Raw genomic sequence first — 20,386 nt, 5'->3', positions numbered from 1 at the left:
TTTTTTTCCTTCTCCATCCTCTCACCACATCCTTGTGGGAAGAGGAGTGAGATCCAGCACTGCCCCATCCCCACATCCCTTGACACTGCTCCCCAGCCCTGGACTGCAGCCAGCAGCCCCTTTTGAGCATGTGACAGTGCTTGCTGAGAGATGAGCAGTGTGAGCAGAGCTGGGGGAGCAGGCAGTGGCTCAGCTAGAACAGCTGCTCAGATGTGCTCCTGAGGCCCAGGCACTTTTTTCCTCTGCATCTTGCTCCCTGGCTGCATCCCAGAGGGATATAGGATTCAAAGGCGACCTCAACCCACCCACAGCATCTGTTCACCTTATGATTAGCTACCTGGGAAGAGAAATGGCTACTGGAAAATGCTCACCTTCACATTGCATGGATTATGAAAGGAGCGCAAGCTGGAAGACAACACGTTTTTCACTGCTGGGAAAAGAAACCAGAGCCCAGCACACCTTAGACAGTCTGTTCTGAGCTCTTGGCCAAGCAAGGAACATCTCTGGGGCAGGAGAGGGGTGGACAGGGCATTCAGTGGGCCATGGGAAGCAGGGAGTGGAACTGTTGCAGCTGGAGGGCATCAGGGACAGCTGCTGACAGCACTTCTTGCTGCTCAAAAGCTGCCCAGAATGTGAGACCAGAGAGAGATGCCCAGGCATGTGCATAGGGAGAGGAGGCAGGGGATGGGATTTCTGGTGTCTTTCTGTGTCTGTCTCTTGGTGGCAACAGCTTAGGATGAGGGCTGGGGTCGCTGGTGGGTCAACAGAGCTGAGGCAGGGGCATTTGGAGAGCCATGGGCAGGAGAGGGCTGGGACAGGGCCTCTGGAGCCAGGGGGCTGCAGTGCTGTGTCTGTGGAGGGGGTGCCAGACAGCACCTGCATTCCCAGAATAGGCACCTGCAGCCGGCTTGTGGGGAGCTTGGTTGCAAATAGATGTCCTAATTATGGATAATTTATTACTCATTAATGGAGAAGTGGCACTTGTTGTGATACGACATTGGGAGCCTTCTGAACTTCTAGTGATTATTCTTTAGAAAGCTCTGGGGTGCAGGAAGGACAGCAGGTTGTGGTGTACATCACTACTGGTCCTCCTTCACCCCAAATTTCTGAGTATACCCTGTGGGATCAGAAGCATTATCTAGCTCTACTATGGGGCTGGGGGTTCTGGGTGGGAGAAGGATCCCTCCTCTGGGAGGACAGAAGTGAGGATATGAAAAGTCACCTCTTCCACATCCACCAGCAGGTTTAGTTTCACATATTTTTTTTTTAAAGCTAAATCAAGTTTCTGGAGCTTGTGTCTTCCCTGACTGCTGTGGTTGGTTGCCTTTTTACTTCCTTCCCTTCTGCTCTGGCGGCTGCAGCAGAGGCTGAGAGTCTATAATAAGTTATTCAGCAGCAGTCTCCATGCTGGTCCTCGGATTTCAATTTCCACATGTTTTCCTTCAGGCTGTTTCCAACTAATTTCTCCATTTGCATAATGCCCCCCTTAGGGATTCTGTAGCACAGCCCCTTCCCCCCTTCCCCCCCTCACACACACCCTTCCCCCCCTCGCCTTTGACAAGATCATCAGAGATTCAGGCTATTAGCCGAAAACACTTTAATTCTGTTGGACCTTTTAGCCCGGTCCTTCCCCATGCGTCTCCAATTAAAAAAAGACAAAGAGAGGGGCTGAGGTGCAGGAGGAGGGGGTGCCAACACGGAGTGCCCCCCCCCCCCCCCCCCCCGGCTCAGGGCAGTCCCTGGAGGAAACCAGCTGGCAGAACTACAAATTCACAGCAAATGCAGTTTCTCATTGGCAATTCTGGTACGGCAGCCCCGGCAGTTTTTTCTGGATAAGAATCGTCAGGCAGCTTCCCAACCTTGCTCCCCGGCAGCTGGCAGCACCCAATTCGGGGCCGCTCAAGGGGTAGAGGTGGGGAGGGCTTTAGGTGGGACAGCACTGAGCTGGAGGGCTGTGGGTCTGCTTGTCCCCGGGCAACCATATATGTACCCTCTTCTGAAATTGTGCTTTTTTCCTGCTCAGTTATTTGGAGGGAGAGATTCCCAAGAAGGCTGAGCATGTGCAGGAGAGGGGAGTGAAAACCATGCCCCAGCTGCTGGGTGAGACGCCCATCGTGTTTTCTCTCCAAGCCACCTCTCACCTCAGTCCTTCCCTGCAAATTCCATCTCTCTCTGTCCACCATCAGAAGCAGGACCTGCTTATTCCCTCCTGATGTTTGTATTATTCTGCACTCTTTTGAGCACATTTTATTGTATGCTCTATTACTCAGAGCAGCATGAAATTACACGATGCTCCAGTCTCTCTCCCTCTCTCTGATTCTTGTCCATCCACACACAGCAAAAAGCCTACACCACCACCCTGCTCCCAGCACTGGCTGCTCTCTGTGATCTGCATGGCAGTACAAGTACATCTCCCTCTGAGTTGCCCAGACACCAGCTGGATTGTAACTTCCTCTGCGAACTGCAGAAACACCTCGAGGTCTATGTGAGCTTAACACTCCTGTGAAGCTCACCTCTTTGCTAGCCAGCTTCATGTTCTTATAAACAGGGCGGGGGTTTCCTGCTTTTTTTTTTTTTTTCTTAAATTAACTCTTCCACGTTATAAAATGTAATGGGAACTTTCAGACCAGCTTCTGAACAGGTCTCTGATGTGCTTCTCTCTTTTATGGCTCAAGTACAACAGCAATTGCAGACATTAACATGCTTCTTTAGGATAAAATGTACATTTGAATGGCATCCAGCTGGAGGAGCATGCTGTGCTTCTTGCAGAGTCGGCTTCAGCCTGCCCAGGAACCCTGGGAAGGCAGTAATGAGTGCCCAGAGTCTGCCTGCAGCCCCCTGCACATGGGGGAAGAAAGCAGCAGGGGAGCCATTACTAGGGTGGGGGAGGACCAAAGTGGGAGTTGGGTGTTGGGGAGGGGTGTGAGGCAGGGCCTTTCCACACCACCTTTCAGGGCAGTCATTGACTTCACACCCACCTTTGAAACACTTGATGCGTCACCAGCATCATACAAATTTGCAAAAGTAAGAGGGCTGGGATGCATGGGATTTCCTTGTCAGCAGAGTCTTTGATGGATGGATGGAGATACCCCTCTCTGAGGCATGGGGAGTTGTGTGTGTTGGGCTCACCCCCGTGTCTCAGACTCTCTCAAGTCTGCGCCTGCTCTGGATCAGGTCCCCTCACAAACTCCCATCTGGGGCTCTGCATTTCATGTCGGCCTTTTCTTTCCATCTGTCTTTGTGTGAGAGGCCCTGACCTAGTGCCAAGAGTGAAATCCTTCAGCCCCCCACCCCACCCCCTCCCGGGTCACTTCTTGGGTAGAAATTGCCATTGCAAGCTTTTTCAGAGCCCAGTGCATTGGGATGCCAACTGTATGGGGCCTCCAACTTGCAATTATCATAACAGTCATTAATAATGCAGAGAAAACCTTGACATCTCTGCCATCTTGCTCCAAAGATGGGAGTGATGGTGTGTAACCACTAGCCTGCCTCCTCCTTGTTCCTTGCCTGGGACAGGCAGCACCTGGGATGTCCCCTGGATCAGGGGTCTGGCAGTGGAGGGATGCAGAGAGAGTGACCTTTGGTTAGGTCCATGCTGCATCCTCCTCCTTTGATGCAGCTGAGGGGACAGGTGACACCCTGTGGCACTGAAATTAGAATGTTGTCTCCATCATGGGAATCTGGAGATCCCACCAGGCCCTCAGATTCCCAGAAGAAAGACTGGTCATTCTCCAGCACCATACCTCTTCTCCTCCCTGTGTGTCCCCTTCATGGGCCAAGCTGGGGCATCAGTGTTGGATTTTCTGGCTGTGGGGTGGCAGGGGAAGCCATGGCCCCAAAGCAGGGGTGGTGGCACCAGCCCAGCAGCAGCACTCAGTATCTCTCCTGCATGTCTTCTACCAAGCAAATGTGTTCCTCCTGGTCAGGAGGGACTGGTTCACAACTCCCTGCTGCTGGATGGTGGCACCCCACAGCCTCAGGGATAAAGGGAGTCTGCTGATTGTCTGAAAGGGGAAAGAGCCTGCCCAGAGCACCCACGCTGAGGTCCCGCAGCGCCAGCAGCCTTGCAGGCACTGGTGCCCTGTGCTCTGCAGGAGATCTGGATCCTAGGAGGGCTGGCAGCCAGGGATGGTGCTGGCGTGGGGGTGGCATCTATACGTGACCACCTTTGGAAAGGTAAGCGATGAGTGCTACCAACACCCCGATGTACACTCCTGTGCCGATGGTGATGGAGAGCGCAGCGAGGAAGAGAGCTCGGCGGGAAGCTGAGCTGGCCAGGTGGAAATCTCCTTTGGAGACAGCTTTGCTGGTCTGGAAGGAGAAAAAACACACGTTGCCCACAGCTGTATTGACCCAGACTTTTAGCCCCCCCTTCCCATGGCCACTGCATCCCATGTAGTCTGGGGACAGACAGCAAGATGTCCGTCAGTCCAGGGAGGGGTCAGTGCTGCCGTGCCACCTACACCCATTTCCATGTGAGTTTTGCTTTCAAGGGTAGTGTGGGCTTTGGATGTTTGTTTGAAAGCCTTACCCCTCTGGTGCTCAGCTAGAGGTGTGAGCAGGAGGCTGGACGAGGACTGCCTAGTCTCAGGGAGCTGACTCCAGACAGCACAGCCCTTTGGTCTGGCTGTTCTGCCACTTGATTTTGCCTCCTTGGGGTTTTCAGCTGAAGCCTATTTGCCATAGAAGGTCTGGTAGAGCCAGAGATGGAAGAAAATATTGATGTTGGCTCTGTGGGCTGGCGAATTTCAGCTTCCCTGAGTGCCCAGGGCACATTCAGAGCTACTCCAAGTATTACCTGATATTTGTCTTTGAGTTGCCATGTGGAGTTCAGAGCACTCACTGTGCACAGACATAATTTTGATTTAGATTCTTAATGCCTCTCCCCTATCTATTCTTGGTATGGCAGCATCTATGCAAACACAGAGTAAAGCCTCTGGCTCTGCATGAATAATTATAGGTCAACAGTGATGTAAGTGAGCCCAGGCTCTGGGCTAAGCTCTCAAGAGGGCAGAAGCTCCTCTGAGCTAGTGCAGCTCAAGGGTGACCGCCCTCTCCATCCTCTGCCAGCCTGATGTTGGCTCACACAACTCGGCCAATGACTGTCAGATACAAGTGCAATGGGGGAGCTGTAGGGTGATGAGGAGACCAGGCTCCCTATGGAGTCTGTCTCCAAAGCAGTCCGACTGGGGCACGAGACACCTCAGACTGGGTCATGGTGTAGGACCGCCACAATACTGGAGAACAGAAAGGCAGGTGGGAAAATGCCATTTATCTGAGGCTGGGTGGAGGGTGAGAACTTGGGCAAGGGGCCATGGGGAGCCCCAGTTCCCTAAATAAGACTCAAAAGACCCAAAGGAAAAGCCTGACCTCCAGTAACTCACTCAAGAGCTGCAGGTCTTGCAGTCCCACAGGGGTTGTGGAGTCATCCAGGAGCACCCTTTGCCTCAGCCCTCAGGGACCTGAGCATGGCACAGAGATGAGTCCCCTCTGAGGGCTGCTGTGGCTTGTACTACTCCCTACAGTCTCAGTGCACTCAGGCAAGCAAAGGGATCTCTTACCCCTTGGGAGAAGTAGAAGGCAGCAATCCCCAGGGGCCAGAAGCAGCACAGCATGGAGAAAAGGGCCAAACCCAGGTGGTCCCGGGGGGGGAGCATCAGGAAATGATCCTCACTTTCACTGTCGCTTGAAGAGTCGCTCTGCAAAACCAGAAGGATTCAACACCTCCTCCTCCCCGTGCCACCCTGCAGGATACATCCCAGCCCCTCTCCTCCCGGCTCCTGCTCTCCCTTGGCTTCATCACATATTCTCACACTTTTCTGACCTACAAATTCAAGGAGGGAGTTTCAAAAATATTTTTGCCTGCTTAGCCCAGTTTGATGAGAAAAAAAGCAAACAAACCTGGAGCTCAGCAAATTCAGGAGCTGAGTGGATTCTTGGCTCCCTGCCAGAGAAAACGCTGAGCTCACTTGCTGAGGGTCTGGGATTTCCCTGGGAGATAGAAAGTCTTTAACAGAAACGTCTTGAGCTTTGGCAGAAACTGCTGTTTGTCAGCTTAAACAAACTTAAACTGAATGCCTTATCCCCATCAGTGACTAGGAGATCAATATCCTGCTAAACTAATATAACAAGTGAGGGAATGTGTTTGTCTCCATCACAGGGGTGATGTGTCCTGTCCCCTTAGGAAGTGCATTGCTCAGAAGAGCTGTGGGCAGCCCTTCTGCCTTTGGGTGCTGCTCAGCCAGCTGCAAACCAGCCTGGAAGTCATGTGTCTCTGGGAGAAATGCTGAGGTGGGGATGCTTTCAAAAAAAGCCCCACCACTGACACCAGAAGCAGCAGAGCTGTGCTGGCTCATCAGACATCAGCTTCAGGAGGCTCTGGGGACCAGCTCCCACCTGTCAAGGTGATGTTCCTGGCCTCCACTCTACTGCTGTGCCATGGTGGGGCACAGAGCACAGGATGAAGCTGCTTTGCCAGCTCACATTCTTCCTATAGAAGATCCCTCATGCCTGTATCTTGGCTGCTAACTTCAGGCATGTCAATTTTGCTGTTGCACAAAGACTGCTATTTCCCCCTAGCTGGGGTGCCACAGTGGCAGCAGGCCACCCTTGTCAAAGGGTCCCCATATGCCAAGGGTCCCACAGAGATGGCCCCACCTCCCTTTCACTCCCACCAGGCTGTCCTTAGGGAAGCTGACCTCCTTCTGAGGTCTGCAGTGAGGAAAAGGGAGAAGAAATATTAAGGAGGGAGGACAAATATTGGGTGTGCAGGGAGAGTGTGGTGAGGAAGGAGATGGTATGGACTGGGAGGGGAAGCTCTGGGGAAAGGAGAGAATAAATTACTAAGAACTTGAGCTGATGGCCAGAGTTACCAGAAATGGAGTTTGGTGCAATCCCACCTGGCCAAGCTCACCTCATACTCCTGGAGCTCCTCTTCCTCCACCTCATAGGAGACAGTTTGGATGCGGATATCGCTCTCTACCAGGCAGGACTCTTGTGCCTCGTGCCCTCCCGCACCTGCAGATGGAGCCTCTTTGCTTTCCGTAAAAGTGGTCTCACAGCTTTCCATCTTGCTGTCCTTGGCCTTGAGAGCAGTCTCATCCTTCACAAGGATGAAATTGGGGCCATACAAGGCTTCAACAGCCAGCTGCAGGGAACTGGCATCCAGCAGCTGGTGAGTCCTGGCACCGCCAGTGTTTTGGAAGATGTAGGAATACAGTTTCCCTTGGCAGTGATGACTGGGGTAGTCCTGGCTGTGATGCTGGTGGTAAGAATAGCTGCTGTGAAGGTGTCCATTGGCCTTGGCCAGAAGTGGGTTTTGGAGTTCACGCACGCTCTCCATGCTGCTGGTGGCGGGGGAAAGTGTTCCTGCAGGAGCAGAGAGTGGGAGGCAGGCAGCTGTTATTTCAGCAAGGCAAGGGAGAGAAAAGCCTCTTGCCTATGCATAGCCAATGTCAAGATGAGACTAGTGGGAACAGAAAGGATTTGGAAATGCTGGAGAAAACAAGAGTCCTCCCCTACTCTCCACAGCTTGAATACTGTCTCGGCAAACTGAGCATCTCTTCATCTCTCCCCAGCTGACCATAAGATAAGGAAGCAGCTCTGCAAGAAGATGATCTGATTCAGGCTGGATTAAGATAAGGATTTGCTCTATCTATAATGCATCTTGAGATGGCCACGTGCAGCCTAACAGGAAAGGACCTACTGCGTCTTTTCTGCTCATTCATAATGTGTGCTGTGACAAAGCCTAACAGACAGCACAGAAGTAGATAAGATGCTGACAGACACTTGAGGGGCCTCCTGGACTTCCCAAAGTGGAAGGCTTGCACAGTAAATTACAGCCCTCTGAGTACTACACATGCACCTAACTGGCTGTCAGGTACCAGGGAGGTTTTCTAGAGCTTTTCCAAGGCTGAGCTGGGGCTGGGATGAGATTAGCAAGGCAACAAGGAAAGCTAGGACACTGCTGTGGGGACATAGAGGCGGCATTTAGGTTGGGGTGTGGGGTGTCAGGTGCTCAGCCAGACATTCAGAGGAATAGAGGAATGCAGAGGTTGAAGGGGAGACACCATGGGGCAAGTGAAGTAAAATATCTGCCACACCAGACCTCTGTTTAAAACAGCTCCACTGCTGGCTACAGCTGGCAACCATGTAGCCCTGGCTCTGGGCCACCAGCTTCAGAAAATGCCAAGCCCAAATGGGATCTTTAGCTACAAATATTAACATGGGTTTCTTCCTCAGGAAAATTCACCCTCCTTCCCCTTCCTCCATTTCAGAGTGCTGAAACCTTGTGCTTTTTTTTTTTTTTTTTTTTTTTTTTAATGAAATGTTCTGAGATGAAATATTTCAATCCCTTCTCTTCAGAGGAACATTTGCTATTTTGGCTTCTCAACCCACCTTGGCACAAAGAAAATGTGTAGTGAAATATCATCATTCCCCAGGAGAGAAAAACAATTATTTTGTGCTCTTCAGTACTCAAGCCCTTGTTTTACATCTGCATTCTAGCACGTTGCCAGCTCCTAGACCATGCCACCTTATTGTCTTATGACCTCAAATGTTCCTGTCCTCCTTAGAGCCCTCCATCACTGCATCCTCTGCAGGATCCTGTGTAGCAGAGACAGGCTTCCACCTGCTATAGGGTTCCCTGAGGTGTGCTAAGCTTTCTGATAGAAAGCACATCACTTTGCCCTTAAATTTATCCTCAAAAGGAAAATCTAAATAAAGAAGTAGGAACTGAAGAGTCCAGAGAGTGAAAAGCCTAAGTGGTCCCATCCCCATGGCCAAACTCTGCCACACCATGCAGGTTTGAGTGCCATACCTGTTTTTAAGTGTCTGTGTTGATGGACTTTGTTTTGGCAGCAATTGTCATATTTTGGAAAGCTGCTCAGGAAAAGGAAGCCATTCAAAACTGCTCCTAAGTTACTAAAACTATGCACGTTTTGGTGAATGCCCTCTGGTTCTCCCTCCCTAAAACCATTGCCTGCTTTCTGCAGGCTCCCACCTTGATAATAAAGCCTGTAATGGCTTGTGCAGCAGATGTCCATTAAGTATTTTCAAAATATTTAAGAGAGATGCATATTTGTAGCACAGACAGTTTTATTTCCCACACAGTCCCAGGGAAGCACAAAGCTTCATCCTGGTTTGCAAGCAAGGAAAGCATGAACCACGTCTTTGCTTACCTAAATTATGCAAATCAGATTCCAGTAAAATATCTTACTTTTTAATGAAACAGTAAGGAGAGACCAGTCCCTGAATGTCATTTCAGACCGGCAGCCCAAGCAGGGTCAGAAGCCCAGCTCGAGCATGAGAAGGTTGACAGTTTCATTTGGGCACCTGCACCTCACCTCAAGAAATGTTTCTGGCAGCAGCTTATGGTTGGGAGGGATGGGATCTTGCTGGTTGCTGCCAGAGGGAGCCAGCTCCAAATGTGCTGAGAAATGCTGGCAGATGGGCTGCAGTCAGGCTGCTGGCTGCTGGGCAGGGAGTGCTGCCTGCACACAGGTTGCTGCTCTGCTCACTTCAGGTCTTCTGCAGTGGGATAGAGGAGGAGAATTGCTGTGCAGAAAAGTTCACAGCAGTGTGAGTGCTGGGGAACACTCAGAGCACAGCGAGGGAAAGAAGGAAAAGAGCAGAGGGGAATTGGAAACCTAAAAGGCAGCTTGGGACATGGCAGGTATCATGGGCCAGGGTGGGACAAGAGAATTTATGCAGCTGGATTGCTGTTGGACACAGACTGTGCGGACTTTGGGCATCCCAAAGGATGCTAAAGGGGCCAGCTGGTGCAATATGGCTGGCTGGCCTGGATGAAAGAGGCAGTGAGGGTCTGCAGGTAGCACTTTGGAAGAGTAACAGTGTGGGTAGCAAAAGAAACAGCAGGATAATACTGCTGAACCGTGAGGAAGTGTCTGCAGATGTGGGCTGGGCAGGATTGAAGGCTTTGCCCTGAGGGAGCAGGGAAAGCCCAAACCTCTCTGCTCCTCAAACTGCCCAGTCCTGGCATTTGTCAGCACTGGGAGGGGATGAGGGGAAGCTGAGGGCCAGCGCCAGATAATGCCTATGGCAGTGTGCTCAGCCCTGCTGGAACACTGACAGGCTGAATCCTCCCTCTCTGAGAGCTGATGTGGAGAGTCCCAGCGCTGGGAATTTGGAGATGCTTCCCACTCCTTCGTCACCAAGAGCATCACATTGCACAGACTGAATGTGTGCTCAAGCAGGCGTGCTTGTGTGAACTGAACAGTCTGGGTTTGCCAGTGGAGACAGGGGCCATCAAACTGCTAGAAATGGTATGAAGGAGGGAATGGCAAGGAGGGTGAGGACCAGCCCTGAGTACATGCATGTGGGAAAGGAGAGAGCCTGATCAGCCCTGCCATTGCCTTCAAAACCCATTTGGATCCTACAGTGAATTCAACCACAGAGGGACTTAATAAAGTAAGCCTAGTAATAAAGTAAGCCTGGTAATTAAATAAACTTGGTAATAACCAGGCTTGGGGGAAGAGGAATGAAAACAGCAGATGAAAGCAAGGAAGCTGTAAAAGACAAAACTGGTAAAGAGTGGTCATTCTCCCTCCTCATTACTAGGGTGTCAGGATAGCATGCATATCCATCAGCCCCAGGGGGCTGGTCTGGGCAGCATAGGCAGCAGATAAGGGTGGTGAGATGCTGTTCAGTGCAGAGGGAGGATGCACACTTACAAGTGTACATGTACAGTGCCAGCCTGGGGGGAAGGCACACCTGGGAGAAGGCTGGCCCTAGTGCCCTAATTGAGTCATTTTTTAGGGCTGCTGCCCTAATGCCAAGACTAATGGCTGCTGGCTCTGCAATGGGCCTCTCCTGCTGCATGGCTGATCTCATCACAACCCAGCATGGCAGGGCCCCCCATGAGCCCCAGGCCAGTTACAGCGATCCCCAGCAGAGTGGGAAATGCACAACTGTATCATGTGCTCTCAGCTTCTCCAGGCAAGTAGCCTTGGGCAGAAGAAAATTAAGAGGTAGCAAATTAAGCTTTGTGCTTCATGGATCTCACCTCCATACCACATTCCCTGGGGCAATCCAGCTCCCCTAGGGACTATCTCAAGTGCTTTCCCCTACCACATTAAAGGTGCTCAAGTTGCTGGCAGCCCCCCCACCAGCAGCATAGTTCTCAGAGGGACCCTTGCACAGACCTGGGTATGATAAGCCCAGTTAATGATTAATTAAGTAGCTGTTCCAGGAATCAATCATCATTTAATTGCCCTGTCAAGCAAACACTCTGCCTTGCTTCCCAGGCTCATTAGCAGGTTGCGGCTGTGTTGCACATCCCCAGCCTCCCAAGTTAGACCATCCTGGCTTTCCCCTTCAGGTTAGCAGCCAAGGAGATCAGTGTCCTTGGAGAGCAGTACCCCACTGAGCTGCTGTGTGCTGGCTGGTCTGAGGGCAGGGAACACTGCAAGTACCTGTTTCTTACCCAACTGATGGGAAGCAGTATTGCAGCCAGGTACAGCTGTTATTGCCCTGTGACAGAGGTTTGCCCAATCCTGATGGAGCAGGAAAGCAGAGAAGATGTGGCTAGCACACTTTGCAGAGCCCAGGCCCTCTTGGAAGCTTTCAGGAGGTGCTCTGGGGCTTCTAGGCTGAGGCTCAACTCACACCTCTGGGTATCCAAGCTTGTGATTCTGTCCAGAAGCAAACCATATCACAAAGGCCACTGAGAAGAAGCAAAGGCAGAAGCATTGCAAGGATGAAATTTGGCATTTTGGAAAGGGAATATGAGGGTGAAGGAAGGGCTGTGAGGGCTTATGGAAAATGTGTCTGGAAGGAGCAGATCAAATAATCTCTCATCCCTTGAAGCTTGCCCAGCAGCATGGATATCTATCATGTCCTGGCCCGGAACCCCACTGGGTGAAGCACAGCTCAAGAAGAAAAGGAAACACTTTCATCAGCCCTTCAGACATGGCTGTGGAAAGCAGTTGTGCTCTGGCCAACACACAAGCTCTCCTGCAGGTCCTTATCCCATCCCACTTTTCCTGCGCTGGGCACAGCACCAGCCTGCCAAGTGAGGGGATGTTCATCCCTGAGGTGTAACAAAGCCTTCGCCAGCCCATGGAAATGTGGCGGTGGTTGGAGCCTGAGGTGGCAGGGGGATGTAAGGTGCAGGCAGGTGACGTAGGGGAGGCAGATTTTGGCATAAGGGCAGGAGGGGAGGGTGCCAGGGTAGGACAGCCCCAGTGGAGCTGGCAGAGGTGGTACCCAGAGAAGCAAAGGAGCACCATAGGGTGCTCCATAGGGCCACCACTGCTGCACCATAGGGGCAGCAGCGGGAAGGGAAAAGTTAAGCAAGAAACAGGAGAAGCCAAGTGGCATCTGAGCCAGGCAGAGAACTGGTCCCTGACCACCAGGACAGAGAAGAAAGGGACTGTATAGCTGCTGGAGGGGAAAGAGTTACTGACGACCAGGAGGGAAAGAAGAAGGTGACACAGAACCTGTGGACATGGATTAGAGGGAAGATAGCTGAGGCATTCATTAGGTAGAGCACCTGATTCACAACTTTGATGTAGCCAGTCTGATAGAGCTGGAAAGGGGTGAATAAAATGCTTGTTCTGATCTCCTGACAAGCAGAGAGCCAGTGCCTCGGCAATGGGCTCCTGGATCCAACAGAGACTAAATTGCTCTGAGAATTGGGATGTGACGGGCTGCTTTTCAAGGTTCGCAAGTCAAATTGGGCAATTTCTAGGTGGAAATCGAGTCTTTATTCTCCCTGACAAAAATGTTTCTCTGCAGCAGTGTTTAGACCCAGCTGTGCTCAGAGCTAAGGTGTTGCTGTAAGAAACAGCAAACCCATCCCTAGGGATGGCAGGGAAGAGCTGGGATGCTGCGGGAGGAGCCGTGCCGGGGACTTCCCCACCGCCCCAGCTCCAGCCCGGGGGCCAGCAAGCTGCCCACTCTGCCCATAAGCATCAGCGTGAGGTCCACCGCCTCCAAACATGGGAAAAACATTCCCGCAGCACCCAGCCTCAGCCCAGGAGTGCCGGCGCACAGGCACACGGCTTGCCGCTGGGGCACACGGGGCTGTGGGGCTGGCGGGCACCCGGGGGCCGTGTCCCCATCTCCGGCCGGTCACCTCCAGGCCGGAACCTACCCCGCCAGGGCTGGCACCAAGAGGTGGCCACTAGATGTCCCAGGCACTCCATGCAGGGCGGACTTGCCTCTCAGACCGCCGCATCGCCCCGGCCCGCGGGAGGCTCCACCGGTCCCCCAGCCCGGCACAACAGGCTGGGTCCGGAACGGCATCTGTGTCCCTAGCCTGGGCCCAGAGCCTTCATGTCCACATCGCCGGACACATCTACTCCGCCCCAATGCCCCATGGTGGGCTTTAGCCTTGCTGGCGTGAGCCCAGCACCTGCCCGGAGTCAGAGCTCACCCACATGGATGTGGCCACAGAACCCAGCCCTGTGCCCCTCATGCAAGGGGGAGCAGGAAAGGGCTCACTGAGCTGGCAAGGTGGGGAGGGAGGAGGATGCATGGAGGGTGATGGCAATAAAACACATGGCTGTGTAGGTGGCTAGGTATATAATTAGCAGGTTTGGGCTCTCTCAGCATCCTTTTTTAAGCTGGAGATGCAAACAAATAAATAAGGTGTCTGTGAGTAGTTTCTACAGGCTGTCCTGGTGTGGGTCTCCTGGCTGCATGGGGTTAGGGGAGAGAGGGGGCAACACAGGGGTCTACTTCTGAGGGCTGCCCCATGGCCAGCCTGCTGCCCTCCAGCACTGGAGCAGCCAGATGAAGCAGAGAAGAGCAGGTGAACTGGTTGGCAGCATTATGCTGGGAAAGTGGGCCAGGATGGGGCCAGGGATGGGAAAGCTCTGGAGATGCTAACAACCATGGTTGGGCCTCTCAGCCTTGGGGAGCTCCTGCTGTATTTGCACCCAACCAACCTCAACAAGCCCCAGTGAGGGCCTTTAAAGAGTCACATGAAACCAACCAAAACAGACTGACAGCTTTCACAGAAGGCTACTTGTATTTCTGTCTAGGAATGCAGCAGGGTTGCTCGGAGGCAGTGCAGGTCAGAGTGATGGTTCTCACGAGGGGAGGCTGCTAGAGTTACTGCTCAGCATCTCCACTCTCTTGAAGCATCAGCCAGCAAGGACAGCTTGGGAGGCTGTCAGTCTCTGGCTGCTCATGTCAGCCACAAAATGCCAGCCCAGAGTCAGGGAAGAGTGAATAACTCTGCCTGCTGCAGCATCCAGATCACTGGTCTGGAGAAACATGAGCTCAGACTAGGTCCACGCTTCAACCTCCCCTTCCTCATCTCAGGAACACCCTGAGGAAATACCCTAAGGCTGCTGTCTGGAGGGAAGGGCCTTGGCACTCTACCCTCAGTGTAGAAAGCCTACTTGGAAACATCCATGCCTGTAGAACTACTATGAGACAAACTCACTGACCACTGGGAAGCACAAATGCTTTCAGCACATAGGCAGCCCCATCCCTTAGAGAGATCAGGCTCCCTGCCTTGGATGCTTGAAGGGACACCACATATCCCACAGGAGATCTGAGTTCTCCCAAGATGCGTTTATTACCAGGACATTCTTGCTGTTGCTGGAAGATGCACCGAAACTTGTGCTTGCAGACTGTAATTTTGTCCATAGTTCATTTTCTATGCTAGTGGTCACAATCCTCAATTTCACATCTGTTTTTCTCCTGCTATTTATGCCCAGTATTGAACTGAATACAGTAGGAATCCTAGATGGCTCCAAGCTCTTCTCCCAGCTTCCTTTTTCACTCATATCCTTTGCTCCAGTCCCATCATCTCCACTTTAAGGCTTTTCTTCTCCTGGCCATGAAGTCCTACAGACAATTTTCCCTTCACATGGTTGGTGTTGCCCTAGGACCCTGCACCCTGTCCTCCCCACAAGTCACTGGGGGATACGTGGTTCAGTGAGCATCACCCACAGGGAGCAGCTGTGGGGGGAGGAGCTGTCTGTTGGAGAAGGTGTGTACCTCCAGCCCTGTGCCTTTCAGCCCAGATTTCCCCAGGGCCATGCCCAGCGTCCACACTTCAAGGAGGCTCTCCCTACCACAGCCTGTCACACAGCATGGAAGTCATCTGGAAGACAGGATCTGGCTTTCTTCCAGATGAGAGACCCACACCAGTCAAAACCAAAATGAGGATTGAGGGTGTAACACATGGTTGGCAGCAGGTGTTGGGGGACAGAGCGATGTCCTCCCCTCCACAGCTGTGGCTTGCTGATAGAGCAGCTTAGCTGCAGCACGTAACTCCATTCTCACATCTCTCTCTAAATCCTCCTCCTATTAATCGAAGCTGGCAATGTAAAGCGGCTGTTAAGGACTGCTCATTTATCTCTGTTTAAAACATACCCGTACTCAAATGATTCATAACCACCCTGAAGGCTGGCACATGCTGGCATCCTCCTTTCCCCACCATCCTGTTTATTTTATCCACTGTCTGCCTGCCTTCAGCTCAGGGCTATTTCCACTTTGCTTACTGTGGCCTGATTCTCCTGGGGATTCACAGGAGACAATCCAGATGTTTAATTCATTTGCCCATGATCTGCTCTCTAAAAATGAACTTATGCTGTGGAGATGACACCTTCCTATCTTACTTTTCCAAATCCTAAGTTTCCAAACACAGCCTGTATTTACTAGCAGTAAGCTGATTTCCTGGTCCTGCAAATAAGTGGATCATTCTCTTCCCACTCTGTCCAACATCTGCAAAGTCAGACAACTTTAAGGTGTTAAAATATTACCCAGGTCAACAGGTGCCAAGTGTTTAGCCTCTTATTGCCAAAGAAGTTGCATTCCCAGGTGGTGATGTGCCCCCCTGTTTAAGGAGGGTCTGTTCACACTGGCAGAAGATAAATGTTTTTTCTGTCTTCAGGAATATCGCAAGAGGAAAGGCAGCATCTGCCTCCAACCATCCTATGGCCTTTGTGTCTCACACTCCTAGGGACCTAGGAGAGTGTAGATGATGATGCTAAATTGTCTTCCATATGGCATGGAAACACATGCTACAAAACAATGTCCTATTTTCTTTTCCATGGTTCTGTCAAGCTCCAACCACACCTTGCTGAGGGGCCTCCTGAGCTGCTTCTGCTTTTGCTGTATGGATGCTTTCCCTCTCTGCCTGACCTGTTTCTCTTCTCTGCCCATGTCACTGCTGGACTTAGGTCAGCCCTTCCTGGGACTGGGCTCAGGCTGCTGCTTTTATGCACCCAAAGTCACAGTGTGTCACAGGAGGTGGCTCTGCTCTGGGTGGGCAGCACCAGTGGTACCCCATGGGCTGAGCAAGGACATCCTGCTCACAGTACTTCCTCCCTAGTGCAACCCTGCTGCAAGGGACAAGTCTCTGCATCCTCCATCTTGCCCTGCCCTGCCACCCTGGAGGTCTTGGGCAACTGGGAAGATTTGTGAAGAAACCTCTGCCCAGCTCAGGAGCAGTACCAGCACGGCTGACACACTTGGCATCACATCTCTGAGCTGCCACACATGCCACGGGCCAGTTTTTCATGCCAACAGTTGAGTTTCTAGACAAAGAGCCTGCAACCAACTTGGGTTTTCAAAAGGTACCTGAAGTGTTTCACTTCCAAAAGGAAGCTGCTTTGAGTGATGCACCCGAAAACCACTGGGGATCAGTGGAGCCTTCCCTTACAGGATGAGCAAAGCATTTGGGATGATTTGCTGCCTTCTTTTCACTTAACAGAGAAGCAAAGTGCTTGCTTGCCAGGAAATCTATGATGAACAATTTTTATTTTTTTTTCCATTTGTAATGCTGTGGCTTGTCCCTTCAGCCAGAAAAGTCAATCATTTACCCATCTCTGATTCTGCAGATAAATACTGTTTGAAGACCTTGTCTGAAATTACTCCCGTGAAATCAGCAGCAGAGCTGTGTCCTGCAAGTGGTGTGTGGCATCCCAGGCTCAGATATAGCATTTTGAAAAATAGTCAGAAAAAAAGCCAAAATCTGCCTGATTCAGAGCTCTTGCTTGTGAGGGAGATGGAAAATAATTCCAAGCACAATTATTAAATGGGAGGGAGTGCGATGAAGGGGTAAGAGAGACCTGGGGAAGGGGCATAGTGTGTCAATGCCTGAGGTCTAATGATGATGGGATGACACCAGGGGCACCCAGCAAGGAGAGCAGGGGCCAAGAAGGGCAGAGATTCAGATTGCTCATTGAGGCTGAGGATACTCCTGAGAAGCTGGAAGCACATCCCATCCTCTGCAGAGGGGCAATGAAAGGGACAGCCAGACCACAAGGGCCTGAAGTGCCCATCCCTGTGCTGGGAGGCCATTTCCTAAAGCCCACAGCCTATGCTGCTATGGGCTGTGAGCTGGGCAGAACTGGCCCCTTTGGGGCTTGCTCCACTGAGCTTTCAGGTGGCAGAGAGGGATTTTAATGGGCAAGTTTTTGCTGAGCACTTGGTCACCTCTCTGCAAGTAATGGTGATGTCTTACAAGCTGGGCTGATGGCAGGGAGGGATTGGGTACCACGCAAAAAGCAGAGATCTGCTACACAAATTCACCATGCTGGAGCTGCAGCAAATTACTCATTCTTTAATAGTGGTATTTATTACCTGCCTTTGCCGGTGGTTCAGGGAGCTGAAGTGAAGTGGATTCAGCTCCCCAAAGCTTTTGCTCTGCCAGCCATTTTCATGACACAAGAAACTTTTGCCAGAGAAATGCGGTCACTTCATTTTGGCTTGGGTAATTCTCTTGACAGTCTGTGAAGTAACCATCCATTACCCCCAGAGACCAAAGCTTTTTTTTTTTTTTTTCCTTGTGTATTGCAGGCAGGCTTGGCTCCCACCCTACCTTGCTCCTCAGAAAAAGGTTTCCAGTGGTGGCAGCTCCCAAGCTCATGAAAAGGGAATTAATTTTTTTTTCTTTTGCAGAAGGAAAGCAGGCAACCGAGTAAAATGAGTTTGGGGAGGGCAGTTTAGCTTCTGTGAAACCCGCAGAAGCTTCAGAGAAGGAATTATAAATCTGTGCTGGGCAAAGATGGAAAGTGCTTTCCTTCAAAACTCCTGAATGTGCGGCTCTTCCCCTAGACACAAGCCAGGAGAGTGTCCGCAGGACTACAGTGAGATAATGCCGTTCAGGGGAGTCGCTTCATTGGCACAATTCACAGCACTAGCAATAGCTCTCCCAGTCAAGGTCCCAGACCGCTCCCCTGCTCGGGTGCATCCCAGGGATGTACACCCGGGGTGGCCGGGGGCAGGGTCGCTCCCATCCGCTGCTGAAGCTCCTCAGCAAAAGAAAAACAACCCCCAAACTTCAGTCGGTGGCCGAGACGCCTTCTAAAGGGGGAGTTCAGATGGCTGTCTGGGTCCAAGGTGTCACTGCAATTGCTCTGACACATCCGGCCTTCCAAAACTTTTGCCGATTTTGTTACATTTTGCCCACTCCAGAATCTCCAACCAGGCAATTTTGTACTGGTTTCTCCAGGTCACAGCCTTTCATCTTGACAGCCCCCGAAACATTTTTCTGACTCCCCCCCTCCGGCCAACCCGGAGGACTGGCTTTCTCCGGGCACCCAGCGCCGCCCCACAGGAACAGCCTGAGGACGGGAGCCCGAACCCCCCCGGACAGCCGCTCACTCGCCCACCCACCTGCGAGCGGGGATGCGCCCAGCCGTGCGCGGGTCCTTACCTGGATGTCGAGGAAGGGCTTCACCGGCCAAGTTGAAGCGGCGGCGGCAGGCACGGAGCACCGGGGCCGGCGGCGGGCATGACGGCGGCCGGCAGCGCCGGGCTGCGGGAATGCCGCGGCCTGAGGCCCGGGGGGGTGCGGCGGGCGGCCCTGCGGCGGGGCGGGGCGGGCCCGGCCGCGGCGGGCGGGAGCGGAGAACCCCAGGCGGTACCGGGGGTGCGGCAGCGGCGGGCAGGGAGCGGGCTGGGCGGCAGCAGCCCGGCCCTCCGGCTGCGGATGCACGGAGTGTCACCCCGCGCTCCCGCTCGCCGGCGGGGGTATCACCGGCTGGCTAAGGAGAGCTGTGCATCGCCACCGCTCCTCTGTTCCCGACGTGATGTCTTCTCCTGCTGGTTTAGATAACGAGGCAGAAACTCTCTCTCTCTTCTGCTCGTTGCATTTCCCAGGGCACAGCCCTTTCCACTCCCCCACCAAAGACCCAGTGCCAGCAAGCAGAGTTTAAAGTAAAAAAAAAAATTGTAAATGGGATTTCTTGCTGCCAGAGCTGGCTCCACGGGCTGCATCCCAGGGTCAGGCAGCTCATTTGCTGGCTCAGCCAGGTATTTTTCTGCCCTGTTCTGTAAGGAGCCAGGTGGGATGTTGATTTGCCTCACACACACCTGGCATCACTCCGGTTAGTCTCATTAATCCGGATTTCCTCCAGTACAGCTGGAGTCGATACCACAGTGTCCACAGCCAGGAAAGCCTGTACCACCACCCCCCTTCAGCCCAAGTAATGCCCCGGGGAACCTGTGCTCTAGAAGCTCCCTGAGCCCTAAACTGTCTCCCTGCTTGCAGCTACCATCCCCAAGATCCCACTCTCCTCCCCCCCAGTGCCTCCCCCAAACTCAGGAGCACCCACCACCAGGACGACTGCTAGGAGATATGCAGGCAGCAGAAGCCTGGTCCTGCTGGAGAGTGGGCAGAGAGCTGGCTGCTCTCACCCACCCTAGCACCACTCTAACAGGAGCAGACTGTACTGAGCAGACCCAGGTGTGACCTACATCCACCTGTGCCCACCACCCACACTACTGAGTCATCCCTCACAGTCCACACCAGGGGTCCCTGGGGACCACACAGCAGCTTCTCAGCACAATGTGCCTTTCTGAAGGTCCAGACTTGTCTCTAACACTTCCCAGCTTCTTCCAGTTGCTGAACTGACAGGTGACAGGTTATGCCCCAGGGCAGGCATGTCCTGAGGTCCCATTTCCAGAGAGATTGGAGCTCTGGCTACTGAAGGAGATGGCAGGGCATCCTCCCTTCTGCTTCAGCTCCTAAAAAGATGTATGACTTTCCAATAGCAGCATCGAAATTCTTTATAAAAGCCAAAGGGGCTGGAATACATCTACTAATGATAGGATGAAAGTGCCTGTGTTCCTTGAAGAGCAAGTGAGAAGTGGCCAGCTTTCACTCTCTGGGGGTCACCTGTGTGTCCTGCTGTTGACATCCCCCAGCAGACTGGGGAAGGATGTGAGCCCAAGATGCCAGCCCCAGGCTGGGGGCCTCAGCTGAGAGGCTCTCTTCTGGATTTTAATCAGAGCACAGAGTTGCTTCTTATGAACAGAGCAATCCCCAGGGAAAAGGTGTCCCTGTTGGGCACACCCAGCCAGCATAGCCTGAGGAGAGTCTGCCAAGGGAATAGTCAGTCCCCATGTCTCCAGGGAGTGGGACATGCAGGAAAGGGCTTGAGATGCAGCAAAGGAAGTT

The 20,386-nt window shown here is 52.5% G+C and overlaps 1 protein-coding gene across 1 annotated transcript; it reads right to left on the bottom strand.

The window, feature by feature from the left end:
* Nucleotides 1–1,580: 1,580 nt before the first annotated feature.
* Nucleotides 1,581–19,229, bottom strand: SYNDIG1L (synapse differentiation inducing 1 like). The gene is made up of 4 exons (XM_071745999.1): nt 18,641–19,229; nt 6,914–7,368; nt 5,562–5,699; nt 1,581–4,311 (listed from the first exon to the last, which is right to left on the bottom strand). Exons 2-4 carry the CDS (start codon nt 7,340–7,342, stop codon nt 4,153–4,155), a joined length of 726 nt encoding a protein of 241 aa, XP_071602100.1. The 5' UTR covers nt 7,343–7,368; nt 18,641–19,229; the 3' UTR covers nt 1,581–4,152.
* Between the last annotated feature and the right edge of the window lie 1,157 nt (nt 19,230–20,386).

Source organism: Heliangelus exortis, chromosome 5 (assembly GCF_036169615.1).
Source record: "Heliangelus exortis chromosome 5, bHelExo1.hap1, whole genome shotgun sequence".
Classification (NCBI taxonomy): domain Eukaryota; kingdom Metazoa; phylum Chordata; class Aves; order Apodiformes; family Trochilidae; genus Heliangelus; species Heliangelus exortis.
This window is presented reverse-complemented; position numbering and strand designations above follow the sequence as displayed.